The sequence below is a fragment of the Merops nubicus genome, unplaced genomic scaffold, assembly GCF_000691845.1.
Source record: "Merops nubicus isolate BGI_N331 unplaced genomic scaffold, ASM69184v1 scaffold53078, whole genome shotgun sequence".
Classification (NCBI taxonomy): domain Eukaryota; kingdom Metazoa; phylum Chordata; class Aves; order Coraciiformes; family Meropidae; genus Merops; species Merops nubicus.
In genome coordinates, this window is record NW_008625043.1 from 3,987 (window position 1) to 17,314 (window position 13,328).

At 37.6% G+C, this 13,328-nt stretch overlaps 1 protein-coding gene across 1 annotated transcript in view; it reads left to right on the top strand.

Moving 5' to 3' along the window:
• LOC103777968 (phosphoglucomutase-like protein 5) overlaps positions 1-13,053 on the top strand; it is a gene marked incomplete at its 5' end in the record, with an annotated part of 13,375 nt that extends 322 nt beyond the window's left edge. The window contains 3 exons of the mRNA XM_008945536.1: positions 857-1,040; positions 4,766-4,900; positions 12,733-13,053. Coding sequence (XP_008943784.1) covers positions 857-1,040; positions 4,766-4,900; positions 12,733-12,822 — 409 coding nt within the window. The remainder of the gene's footprint in view (positions 1-856; positions 1,041-4,765; positions 4,901-12,732) is intronic.
• Between the last annotated feature and the right edge of the window lie 275 nt (positions 13,054-13,328).

A 13,328-nucleotide genomic window follows, 5' to 3' on the forward strand; every position in this document is an offset into this window, starting at 1 on the left:
AGGCTGCGTTTTTTTTTCTGATGAGTAAGCAGCAGTGCAATTTATTTACTTACTGCAGGAGCAGTGTGTATGTGTCACTTTTAGTATATGAGTAATTGAATTTCCTGATACCAAATGGCAGAAAGATTTGAATTATTTACTTGTGAAATCTGTAGGTATAGCTCACTACATGGTGTTGAAAAAAACTGAAAACCCCAGCAAGATTTACTCATGCATTTGTATCTGTATGTGCTTCTGCGTGACAGTCTTTTAGTGAGAACTGGTACTATACTTAATTTTAATTCAGGAGAGCTCCTCCAAAGATCCGAACACTTAATAATTTTTATTAAGGTCTCAAAAGTGTGAATTCTGACTGTCATATACAGTCTTAGCTTCTGCCTCTCTCTTGCTCTCAGAATACACTGAATCCAGAGGAGTTCACATGTCTGTAAGGTCTTTTGCACACAGCTGTTCCTCAAAACTTGTAGCAGTTTTCTCTGTCTCACTTAGCTGTTGAGCACTGCACTGATTGTGCCCTTACTCTCAGAAAGCTATCTGTGTATCGATGACATTTCCTATGCTACTTCAGAAACTGTGCATTTTCTAAATGATTTCTGTTCACTAAGAGTCAGGTGGCCAGTGCAGAACTGTGATTCACACACATAACAGTCAGATTGCACAGGACTTGCACGCATGTGCTGGCTTAATTTACAATCAATACTTCAGTAGTCCACCTCTGATTTTTGAAGTAAGCAGTAAATTGCCAGTTGTGAGTATACTGATTTCTGTGAAAGCAAAACTGTTTTCTCAGCTGCAGGGGACCTAATTCTTCATTCTACGTTTGTTTTTGTTTTTTTTTTTTTAATGTATTTGCAAGGTTTGATTATGAAGCACTGGAACCCAAAACAGCATATTGCATAATAAGAGATTTGGAAGCTTTGATCACTGACAAATCATTCAGCCATCAGCAGTTTGCTGTGGGTAACAGTATCTACAGTGTGGAAAGAACAGAAAACTTTGAGTACATAGATCCCGTGGATGGCACTGTGACCAAAAGACAGGTATGGATGTGGTGGTGGAGTACCAAAGTTTTGCAACAGTCATATTGTCTCTAACAGTGTTGTTTCTAATGCTTGGCTGGTAAGCCTCTCCATTTATTTATAGGATGGTGTTTTCTTTGCTCTGATAGATACCACATTTCCTACTTAAGATTAGCTCAATCTGGATAAGATAATCCACCTCTGGTTCAGCTTGCACTTACTGTGGATAACTGGCGGCAGTCTTGTCACAGAGAATGTAAGAGTTTGGAGTCGCTGTTGACAGCAATACATGTTAAGAGAGGGTTCCCTTTCCTGAACAATGGAAAGTGTCATGTAAAAATAGTCTTTGCTTTTTCTGTTTTCTATCTGAAAATTTCACTTGCTATACATTACAGAAAAAGTTGAATTTTCTTGCTTTTGGTGACCCACAGAATTTGCATCATTAAGACAAAATGTCTGTTGTAGCAAATAGCATGCAGAGAACTTTAGTGGGTTTACTGTGTGTGGGCTGTGGGCATGTTTGACTCGTCTAGCCCAAGTGACCACCTCTGTGTTCTGTCTGGGCTGTGTCCCATAATGAGATCCCCTAGCTATCAAGAGCTGCAGCTCAGACTGAGCCTTCAGTATTTGGAACTTCACGATGTGCTCAAAACTAACCGTGTACTTTCATCAGGTGTAAATGTATATTCAGACATCTTGAGTATGAGCTATGACTCATACTAAAATGTGTTCTGATTTTATGCTGTTTAGTTTTATTGTCCTAGTTTCTCTGGCTTGTAAATTACTTGATCAGACCCTAGCAAATGGTATTACAAGCCATTAAAACAGTTGTCATGCCATTCTGCTCAGTCATTATAGTTTCCATTCATCACTGCATCCAGAAAATGCAAGCAGCCCACCTGCCACTGAGCTACTGTCTTTGTGCATATTACTGGTGAAACAAGATAGAAGGATATTGTCATATCCAGATCCACTGGAAAATTACAGGTGTGGCAGGCCTGTGGCCCTGGTACTTCTGAAAAAAACAAATAAAAAACCCAACAAACCCGCTTGTGAATTTTCAGCACACTTTGCTTTCCCTTAGTTTTCATCCAAAGCCCTTTTCGTAAACTGGAACGTAATTGCTCATCATAGCACCATGTAACACAAACAGGAAATATGACTTGGACTGTTTCCAGATGGACTCTGAAAGTGAGCCCATAAAACCAGAAAGCATGTCTTTTCATAGGGAGAAGCACGTATTTATTGAGAGTACAGTTCAACCAGTTTGTCTTTTGGCAAGGTCACATTCCTAGCTCCACGTGTCTGCAGCCTTGTTGGGATAATAAAGTAAGAGAGAACGTTGATCCATGCAAATGAAACAGCAGTTCACTGCTGCCGTTTTCCTCAGGTAGCTTACTCTTCCTCTGAATGAAGATTTTGCAGCTGTGCTTTCAGGACCTTTTCAAAGTTTTGTTCCCCAGTAGGCAGGGGAGAGAGATTTATATTCAGTGTAACTGCACTATGTGTTGTGAATGAGAAGCTGGCTACGTGATAAATAATTAGTGTTAATAAACAGTAGGTTGAGAAAACAAAACACAGCAACAACAAAACAGGCAGCAAACAATATGCCCAGACTGCAGCTTCTATCCTGACTGTTGAAACCCATGAATATTGTTTATCACAGTGAAATAATAAGGCATAAAATGATATGAAACAGTCTGCTGTTCTTGAAGGCTGTTTTAAGTTTTGAAGTCCTGTTGTGCTAGCCTTTGCACACATGAGCATGTAGCAGTGCTGCTTTCTTGAGGATCCTGCGAGCCAGAAACAGGACCAGTTGCATTTTGAAATTCGAATTACAAGGATGAGAAGTACAAGTTGCCCATTATAATGGTTAACTTTGAGTTCTTTAATGAATTATTTTTACATTCTGAGATTCACACAATAAAAGTCTGGGGTTTTGCTGTTACAAATATGTGAACGTTTTCTTGCTCCTTCATTAGATTTGGGATGAAAATGGCTGTGCAAATATTCTTGGCGGTTTTATTTTGCATTTCATTTTGAGAAAGAGTCAGGAAGCAGGCACTGGAAACATTGGAAAAAAAGTTATTTCAGGTAACTCTCTAGAGATAAGGCAGAAATTCTTCTCTGCTCAGAATGATATTTCAATCATGTATCAGCAATAGGGTATTTCCTGTCAGAGTAGTGATTGTGGCCTGCTCTGCCAACAGGCCACTCAAGGTTTCATAGAGGAGCAAATAAAAATTGTGGTCATTTCAGGGTTTTGAAATAAAAGTATAACCATTTTACATTTTTGTAGTTTATGTGTATGTCTCTGTGTCTATTATATTGCTGCTGGGCTACTTTTTCTGCTGGTATTACTCCCAGCTGTTGAATAAAGTTTTTCAAAATCCTAAGATATTTTGCTTTAAGCTTGCTGATTAGTCTTGTGATTCCTAACTTATTATGCGAATTTATTATTATTAATTCAATTACAAAATTGGTAACTCAAAAACAATAAGTTTAGTTCCCTGAGTGCTTCATAGATACAAATACATCATAGGCTGTTCAGCTGCATTGTAATCTGAAAGAGAAAAACCCCCAGGGAGATTTCTCTCTGGCACTTAAAATTAGTGTTCTTAAGGCATACAGCCACTGTGTCTCCATAATTCCTTTTCACAGAGTATTTTTTTAGCTGTATGGCAGGAATCCTAGTCTAAGAGACAGATATTGGCTGTCATCATGCATGTGTAATAATGAATACTGTCAGTTGTGTGTCTCTGAGAAATGCAAAATGAATAAAATAATAAGCTCAGAAATAGTACAGTGAGCCTTCTGAATGCTGGTTGTGTGTCCATATATGTTGCATGAACATCCCAGGTGCCACTAATTGTAACATAAACTGGCTGTGGATGCTGTAGTTTGGTGGAGTATTTTTGCATCATAAAGTTATGGGAAGAGTTGGGGGGGTGTTTATAAATCCTTGTTATTCTGAAGAAGATAATTGAATGTGATAAGACTTCAGATGTGCTAAACCAAGTAACAATATGTTATTGTTATTATTGCCAGGTAAACATGGAGTAGGTGGAAGAGTATTCAAGTGGTCTGGGTAGTCCTATTATTGTGAGAGTTGCTAGGCCTCGCAGGAGCATGTAGAATGCTTGTTTAGTCTTTGGAAGAAGACACTGACATGCTCTGATGATCACGCTTTCATTTTCTGCAGGCATGTTAGACTCCCTTCCTTCTTAAAGCTGATTGTCATTAATGTTCTGTACTTTGAGCTGCTGGTCCTGGGTTTGACAATCATTCAAAACAAACTATACTGCAAAACTCTTCAATTTATCTTCTTTATCTTTGCTGTCATAAACTTAAGTGTAATGAACAATCATCAAGAGAAGACCCCTTGCTCACAGGATCAGATTGCAACAACTTGCGTCCATGAATGTAGGCATTCAAGGTGAATCTTGATTCCATTGAAATCAATGACAAGGCTTACATTAGCATCAATTTTACCATCTCCTTGCAAAGTAATGAGCTTAATAGCAAATTTACTTATACTTTAAAATACTGGAGCACAGTGTTGCTGACATCGGTGACTTCTCAAGCTACAGATAAAATTGAAAGAATAAAATACTTCTCATTATCATCTCTCAGTTTTTAACGGCTTACTGACACTTAAACAAAAGTAGCAAGGATCTCAGTTTATGGACTAGGCCATTAAAGTACTGCCACCTTACATATATGCTGCTCCTTCTTCTCCCATATAGGGGCTGCGGATTATTTTTTCAGATGCTTCCAGGCTCATCTTCAGAATGAGTGTTTGTAGCCCTGTGAGAGCTGCAATTCGGATCTATGCAGAGAGTTATGAGAGAGATCCTTCCCAGCACAATAAGGAACCACAGGTAATGCAATAGTGTTGTAATAAGTCAATAAGTAACACACTACCTCTGTAATAGCAATGGCCACAGCTTGTCTTCTTTAATCAGAAGGAAAACTCATCGCTTTGATCCCTCTTTATTGTGTTTGTGGATGATTTTCCTAATCATGTGACTGTACATGTTTTGAGGCAGTGATAAATGCTGGCCAATGACTTTAGGTCTATTAAGAAAAAACATGCTATTTTTCATTTTTTACTCTTTTTTTTGCAAGTGTTGTGCTCTGAATTATAGAGCAATATTAAAAAGAAGATAATTGTTTCTCAAGGGCATTATTGAGAGATCACTTAGTTATGGCATCCCAGACATTCCTTATGATGAGAGTACAGCTAGGAAATCAGGATGTCAGAGTCTAAACAATATAGGATTCCTTGTAAGGGGAAAGACTTGCAGCTGTCTGAGAACTCTCTCATATCAGAGTCTTCCCTAAGAAGAGTAAGAGTTGAGAACAAGTTGCAGTATAGTCCAGCAGTTGCCTAAACCAATTCATAAGGTAAACCACACCTTGATCTCTTGGTTTTTTTCCCAGTAAAACACCTTCATACTGTGATACACAACAACAGAAGCCTAAGAATATTTCATTGAAGAGAGGATAAGCATTTGGCTTGTAGAAAATTAAAACCTTGTAGTTTGAAGTCCCATGTAGTTGTATATTCATTTCTGGAATGCAAATGCAAATTAACCAAAACATAAGAGCTGTCAGATATATTTGAAACCTAGGTAGAATGTTTGACATTGTTTTTTCACCAGATTCCCACCATAAATTTAGCAGGTTTCTTATTATGCTATTAAACAATTGTCTATCAGTCATTAAAAGTGCTCCAGTTTTTCCTGAAATGCTGCAGACTGGATTGCTGCAGATACAATCTATTAATTTTACTTCCTTTTTCTTAAAAGTAACAGTTTGTATCCTCAGTAACTCCATGGGTAGGATACTTAAAATACTATGTCTTCAACAGAGTAAAGGACCGTTTTTTTAGCAGTTTTATTGTTTTTCTCCTCATCAAGGTTTAATCAATTAGCAGGGTCACGAATACGTTTTGACCAAGGAGGAATACTGCCACAGAACCTTTTGCACTTGCAACTGTATTTGGTTTATGTGGTGAGGTTATGATGGCAGGGAGCTGCAGGTTTGAATTCTGTGATGAGATAGCAGAAGCTGCCTCCATGTTGAACAGAGCCAGTTCCATCTGGTTTCTAGATGAACCCACCACTGGCCAAACTGAGACTGTCAGTGATGTTGGTAGCCCCTTTGTGATAACATGTTTAAGAAGAGTGAAAAATGCTGTGCAGCTGCAGTAGGGAGGAGTGAGAATATGTTGGACAAACAACTGTGCATGCACCAAAGTCAGTGACGAATGGAGAGGGAGTGCAAGAGTGGCTTTGTGGGCTCCTGGCCTCCAGCCGAGGTGGGTGCACCTTCGTCAAATTCTGTTACAGCACAGATTGTTTATCAGTTGCATTTAAGCTGACTTACTTAAGTATGTTTCTTTGTGATATGTAGGCAAGACGTAGCTGAAATGAAAATAAGTCATTGTAAGAGAAACAGGCTTAAGAGTCCATTTTAGGGGTTTGCAGTGGACTTACAGTAACCTGGTGATGAACATGTTTCCTGTGTAACAAATCCCAACAGAAAATACTAAAAAATTTTTTGAATCATTGTAGTGACTAGCTTGAGTTTGCCTCATATCAGCATCCTTTTTTTTTTCTCCCCTCTCAGACAAAGCCTTTTCCAAAATTCATCAGCCATCTTTTCAGCAGTTTTCACGTTTCTTTAGTTTGCTTCTATTCTCTTTGACAGTGTAACTGCTGATGGTGAATTGTCCACAGATAAGGAGAAATCTAAACCACACCTTCCAATATGCACGCTGAGACATGCATAGTGTCCTGAAACACTAGTATGACAGAATTAATCATTCACATTAGAAATACTGTACTTACGTGATTGAACCTAATTCCTTTTCCACAAAAGGCTGGATCTTTTGAGGTCCTCTCCAACCTGGGCTTTCTATGATGAAGACTTGTCCAGAATAAAATTTGGGCAAGACTCTATAATAATACTCAGTATGATCCAGGCTCAGCTACTGTGAGAGTGCTAGCTGTAGTCCCTGCTTTGGTCTGAGAACCACCAGAAAGCCTAACATGCTTTGAAGCAGTATGGGGCAGATCAAAGCTCTGCCTTCTAATTCTGGCCCCAGGGAGCCGTTCAAGTGAGTGGTGCTCAAGTGGAGCTCTCCTCATACTTTGTTATGCTTCACTACTTTGTAACTCTGCATGAGTCTTACAGGAAGAGCTGATTTTCAGGCCTTACTGCCTTCAAGTGTGTATTTTCTTTCAGAAACATTAAAGCTTCCACAACAGTGTTCTTTTAACCAGACAGAAGCAAGGATTGTAAGGGCCATTTGTTCCAATTTCTATGTAGGCAAAAGAGTAGCTAGTATGAATGTAATGGTCACTCAAATCTTATTTTAGTAGCATTTTTCATACAGTTAATTGGTAATAACTTTCCATCTAGAATAAATAAAGCATGGACAACTGCCTGATGACAACATAAGAGTCCAAGGGAAAATAGTAAAACATGCCAATAATTAGAGGTGTGAGGACACAGGTAAATGTGAATAGCAGTGGATTCTGGCTGTTGAGTGATCCCTTGAAGGAGACTGGAAGCAGCAGCCTCATGGTCACCTGGGAGATAATGAGTAGCTACTTTTTTTTCCTTGAGTAGTTCAGTTCTTCCTATAAGACAGTATCAACAAGAGTGAAAGTCAGGAGCAATAAAGAAAAATTACCATCATGGTCTGTGGAAAGTATATAAAAAGCAATTAAATGTAAATATTTTTAAATTACATGTGGTATAGTGGTGATGCAATCTAGCTCTAAAACAAAGTCTTCAAAACCATGCCAAACACTCTTCTAAAACTGGAATGTTCCCCTCTAGAGTAGAAGACTGCTCTGTTGATGTTCCTTGTCACTGGTGTTGCCCCTCATCACACTCCTGAGAAAACTGCTTTCCCGCTGACTTGGCAAATTTCATTAAAAAGATGATTTCTTTGGTTTTAACTAGTCAAATGAGCATCCAGCTAGTTATTTGGGGAAGTTCAGTTCATTATAACAAACAACAGGTTTCTGTCTGAAGTCTTGGGCTGGACCTTTATGCATTGGCATATCTTTTTCGAAAGTGAGTAAAGTTATTAGCTGTGCTAAATTTAACACAGATTGAAAATCCAGAGATATGTTCAATGGGCATGGAGTACTAAAATAAGACTTTATTGATCTTTCAGCTCATTTATAGCCTCATTTTATAGATCAATTAATTATTCAATATTTGCAGATCCCAACACATGGTTAAATATCTTATTGTTCTTTGTCTAGCTATCTGGATATCTTATCAAACCTTGGTAAGATTTGAGCAGGAAGATTCATACACAAAGACCAGGAAAGAACTGATCCATTATGCTGAGCTGGTTTTAGTTGTAAATCCAGCATGTCCTTCAACGGTGTGGTTATGCTGCGGTTGCAGGATAAGTGCTCTGGCAATAGTGTAGTGAGTAATCTGGCTTGTTCTGAATATTGACTAATTAGTTCTGTTTACAGTATCTTATTATTCATTATGTGAACTGCAACAGCAATAAAGTGATGTTGTCATAGATCTGTGCAGTCTATATCAGGTAGTCTTTAATGGGATGTGTTGAATCACAAATGCTGCAATTACTTTTGCCAAAGACTGGTGAACTACATGCCACTCAGCTACAGAAGAAGCTTGGCATCCTTGTGCAAGAGCAGGGAACCGAAATCAATAACCCTGAAGTCCTTATGTCCAATATAACTTAATAGGGATAAAATAAAAGGTTTCCACATGGGTCTGAAAAGGTAGCCTTAACAACTCTAAGCACAAGTGAAGTTTGCTAGAGAATTATTGCCTCTTCATTTATTTTTGAAGCACTGTGCTATTTAGCATGGCTCTGATTGGCTGTTAAAACATACAGGACGGTCCAGAGAAATCATATGAAGTTTTGCCTTTACTCTTAAAATTCGTAAGATTTTCTTTGAGGGGATGTGGGATATGGAGATCTCCATCTGTTTGATCACACTCTTAGATAACACAGTATGTTTGTGCATTTCATGGAATGAAATTCTGATTCTGTCCAAAGCCATACAGTGAACAAATTTTAAATCAGCTGGAACTGGAAGGAACACAGGAAAAATACTTCATGTGATGGTATTTATAAAATACATCATTAATCAACAAGTTAGTTTACTAAATGTAGTCTTCACTCAAAGCTCTTTGGGTATACTAGAAGAGAACTAATCTGTTGCAAATGTAGAAGTTTCCATGAGCCACTTGGTTTACATTTTCCTCTTTTTCACCACTCATGCCTACTCTTCTGTGTTGGTAGGGGCAGAATAGCTGGCCTCCTGACCTTTACTGTAATTTTATTTGAGTTAGCATGCAGACCATGCATAAGAGTAGAGAAGTCAGTTTCTTCTTTCCCACAACAGATGTACTGCCTCATGGTAATAAAGTGAGCACCAGCAGTTCTGTGGATGTTACAGAGCCAGTCCAGTTGGTTCTGTGGTGAACTAACACTCCACATTGCTTAGATCTTCTAGGATGGGAGGCTGTAGCATTAACTTTTCCAGAGACTTCTGTTTTTTTGAACTGCAGGACACAAGCAGGCACACTGAGCTGAGCTGTGCATTGAGCCGTTATGGAGGAAGCCCTGCAAGAGGTACAGCTGTGGTGCAGGACTGTGTGACCTGTGTCATCTTAGTGCTGATCTGACTTTGTAGTTATTTCAGTCCATTCTTTGTGTCTCTTCCATTACTTTGGTGTTGCCTTTTTGCTTAGACTTGTATTGGACTGGGCAAAATGAATTTGAGACCTCTGGAAAATGTCCATGCCTTGGCTCTGTAAAAGTCACGAACATTTGGTTTTCCTAACAAGATTGAAATTCAGTACAAGTTGGGGGAGAAATTGAAGAGGAAGGATTCATGAGCTTTCCAGGCAAAGTCTGGACAGATGACTTTGCATCAGAACTGCATGAATTTTTAATGAAAGTTGGCAAGTTGTAATGTAGGTGCTACACATAGTAGTTTTTCAAAAGGTGTTTCTTGACATATAGATGACATTTATCCACCTATTTTGTGAAAAATATTTTCTAAAGCCAAACTCCAGACACATGCTGAGCTTATAACCTGCAAGCAGGTACATTCGAGCCCTGCCTGAGCTGTTCATAAACCAGATGCATCATGGGACAAATCATATTTGCGAACTTGTCTAGAAGAAAGGGAGCTGTATGGAGTTTTCTTTCAAGATCACAGAGAGAAAAAAATGCTACCTGAGCCAATCAGGAATGACACACCTCAGACAGCTCTTGTACAGATTATTCCCAAACAGAAGGGCTTTTGATCTTTGCCTTATGTCTGCTCTCTGCTTGTTTGATCTATTTCCTGGTATGAATTACCGTTCCTACCAGTTATTTTTGAAGAGGTAAAATTTCTATCTGTTACTACTGAAGCAAAATTCTGATTTAAGTCAGTTTTGTTAATTTCCAGTTCTTAAATTTTATCTAAAGGATAACATTGCATATCTCCCAAATACTTTCCAAGAGAAATAAATGTGTTCGTAACATACAGAGTGATGGCAATTGCCATTTGGAGTCGATAAGTTCAATAGTAAAGCTTATACAATTTCTTAAGTGAAAAGAACCATTTAAAAAAATACTTTAAAATAAAAATCTTCTAAGATACAGAAGTGCTTATAGAGCCCTATTAAATGTAAATGGCTGCTGGCTGAGATTTGTCTTTTGCAGCTGAAATATAAACTATTCATTGCAGAAATATATCAGTTTTAAAAGGTTTATAGAGCTCTGGTTCCTTGTTACTCTGCCCTGCCCTTACCATTTGGAAGAGAATGCACTTTTGGTTTTTTGCATCTGCAGGATGAAGAAAGTATAGTTAAATTGAAGTGTGAGAGAACAGAACTAAAATAGGACTTTCTCTGTTGAGAACTGTGATTGTATAAGCAGAATATTTAGTAGTAATTGGAATGACTTGGCAAAAGTGCAGCAGCTAAATTGTTTAGGTAAATGAGTGTCTGTGCATAAACTAATTTGATTTTGCGTTTAGTTCAAAGCATTGTGTAGAGTTTTGGGTTTGGTTGTTTTGTTTGGTTTTGTTGTTTGGGTGTTTTTTTTTTTTTTTTTTTTTTTTTTTTTTTTTTTTTTTTTTTTGGTTTTTTTTTTTTTTTTTTTTTTTTTTTTTTTTTTTTTTTTTTTTTTGTGGTGTTTTGTTGGTTTTGGTATTTTTTTTCCTCCAGATTGCAATTGTTGGTTAAGAAAGCAGGCTCGAGTAAAGATTGTCAGTAGAGTTGCTTTTTAAATTTCGCTCTTCTTTTTAGATTAATAAGGAAGAGGTTTCTCAGATGAGTGTCAGAAGGACTTCAGATACTTGGGTCTTCTTTCAGTTCTCTTTAATCTGTGTTGCTGGAGGCAAGGAATTATATGGTCCAGGCCTTATAAATTGGCACATTTTACTATTTACTTTTGCAGCATTTGCCCACAAATGCAGATTTGTGCTCCACATTTTAATCTTCTTTAGGCATATTTGACTTTAATGGACTTGTGTTCTGCTTCAATGATTATTCAGTAGATAGGTATCTACACATATGGAGCTTTTTGAGCAGTAACATGTCAGACTGTTCACATTTGTGTGTAACTTCAGTTTGATTGTAAATTCATTTGACACCAGTGGCATTCACAGTGTTATTCTATGACTCTGCTTGCATTATTAGTTTGTCTCCTCACTCTTTTCATTTAACTGCCTGACCATTTGTATTAATAAAGGAAACACCGCATACTGTCAGAAACAGTTAGGTAGCTGGAACAGATTTAAAGTGTTGATTATGTTAAGCTTGTAAAGAAGATACCTGTAAATTAAAGCTCTCAGGAATGATTGTTTTGTTTGATTTGATTTTTAAACCTGACAGATTTAAAGCCAGTATGTAGTTCTGAAAAGAGGTAGCAAGGGGAAATCTTTTGAGGGTTAGAAAATTATCTTGCTAGTTTTGTAGTCAAATATATCGATTCTCACAAAGGAAGGTTTTTACACAAAACTTAGCTGGGTTTATGTTGGCGTATAATTTAATTAATTGAGAGAGGATCCAGTTGCCATTTGGAAGATTATATTTTACTTTGTTTTCATATGGTATTATCGTAGTTGTTATCTGCACTCACCCATCTGGGCAGTTTCACACATATAATAAGGTCTATAGCTTGAAACTTCAAAGTTCATGTCGCTTCTGTTGGAATTAATTTCTATTTAATACAGTTATAGGTTGTATTACTCAAAACACACTTTAGTGATTTCTGTTAAGGTAATAGTTAAAGTACCTGCTGACCTTAAGATTCACAGATTAAGCGTTTATAGGAAGAAAATCCCATCTACATGGCTTCTATTCATCAGACTAGAAATAATTCTAGTTTTGTGATTTCTAGGTTGTTTTGTACAGCAGATTTCACAGGAGCTACACAACTCCTGTTACATAGACAGTATCAGTATAGTGTATTTACTGGTTTCTCTTTTCCGCATAGCTTAAGTATATTCAGTGCCCTTCTCCAAACATGTGCTCAGTGTGATACTTCATTATATCAAACCTGACAATATAGACACTGTAACTGTGGCTATGTTTATTCTTATTAAATTATTTGCTGTTATTATACAATACAACAGTTAAAAGGGGGCTTTACATCTTTTGATATTTCTTCTTTACGTAATTCGATGTATTTCTTCCTCTCTAGGCTGTGCTGAGTCCTCTTATAGCAATCGCACTGAAAATATCTCAGATTCATGAGAAGACAGGGCGAAAGGGACCTACTGTCATCACCTGAAGCCACAGAAGATTGCTAAACCAGGGCCAAAAGAGGAACAGAAAGCGAGAGATAAGACCTTGCTGAAACATGTTAGCCATTTGTGCCTTGTATGGTTTTAAAAGTTTTCTTGGGGATAGAGTTGGGAAGAAAAATTCAATATAATACTGAGTATATTCATTTACATTGATCTCCAAATAAAGTCGTGCATTGACTTCTTTGTTTTACCTGCAGTATCTTAATATCAGATAAAAATACAACCAAAGAAAGAGGCCTTAACCTTTAAATGTTGTCAGCAACAAGAAAGGAATACTGCTTGGTTTTGAATGCTGTGATAAAGGCTGGGGGAATTTCAGTTAGGGAGAGAGAGGAAGGAGCTGCAAAGCAAAGACATGCTTGGGGAATATTGAATTAGATCCTTTTCACCTTTTTCCTGATTTATGAAGAGGTGTACAGAGTATGTCTGAGGCATAAAGGTTGTGTACTAAGCTTTGCAAAGGGCCAGGGTTTCCTGACCTGACACCACT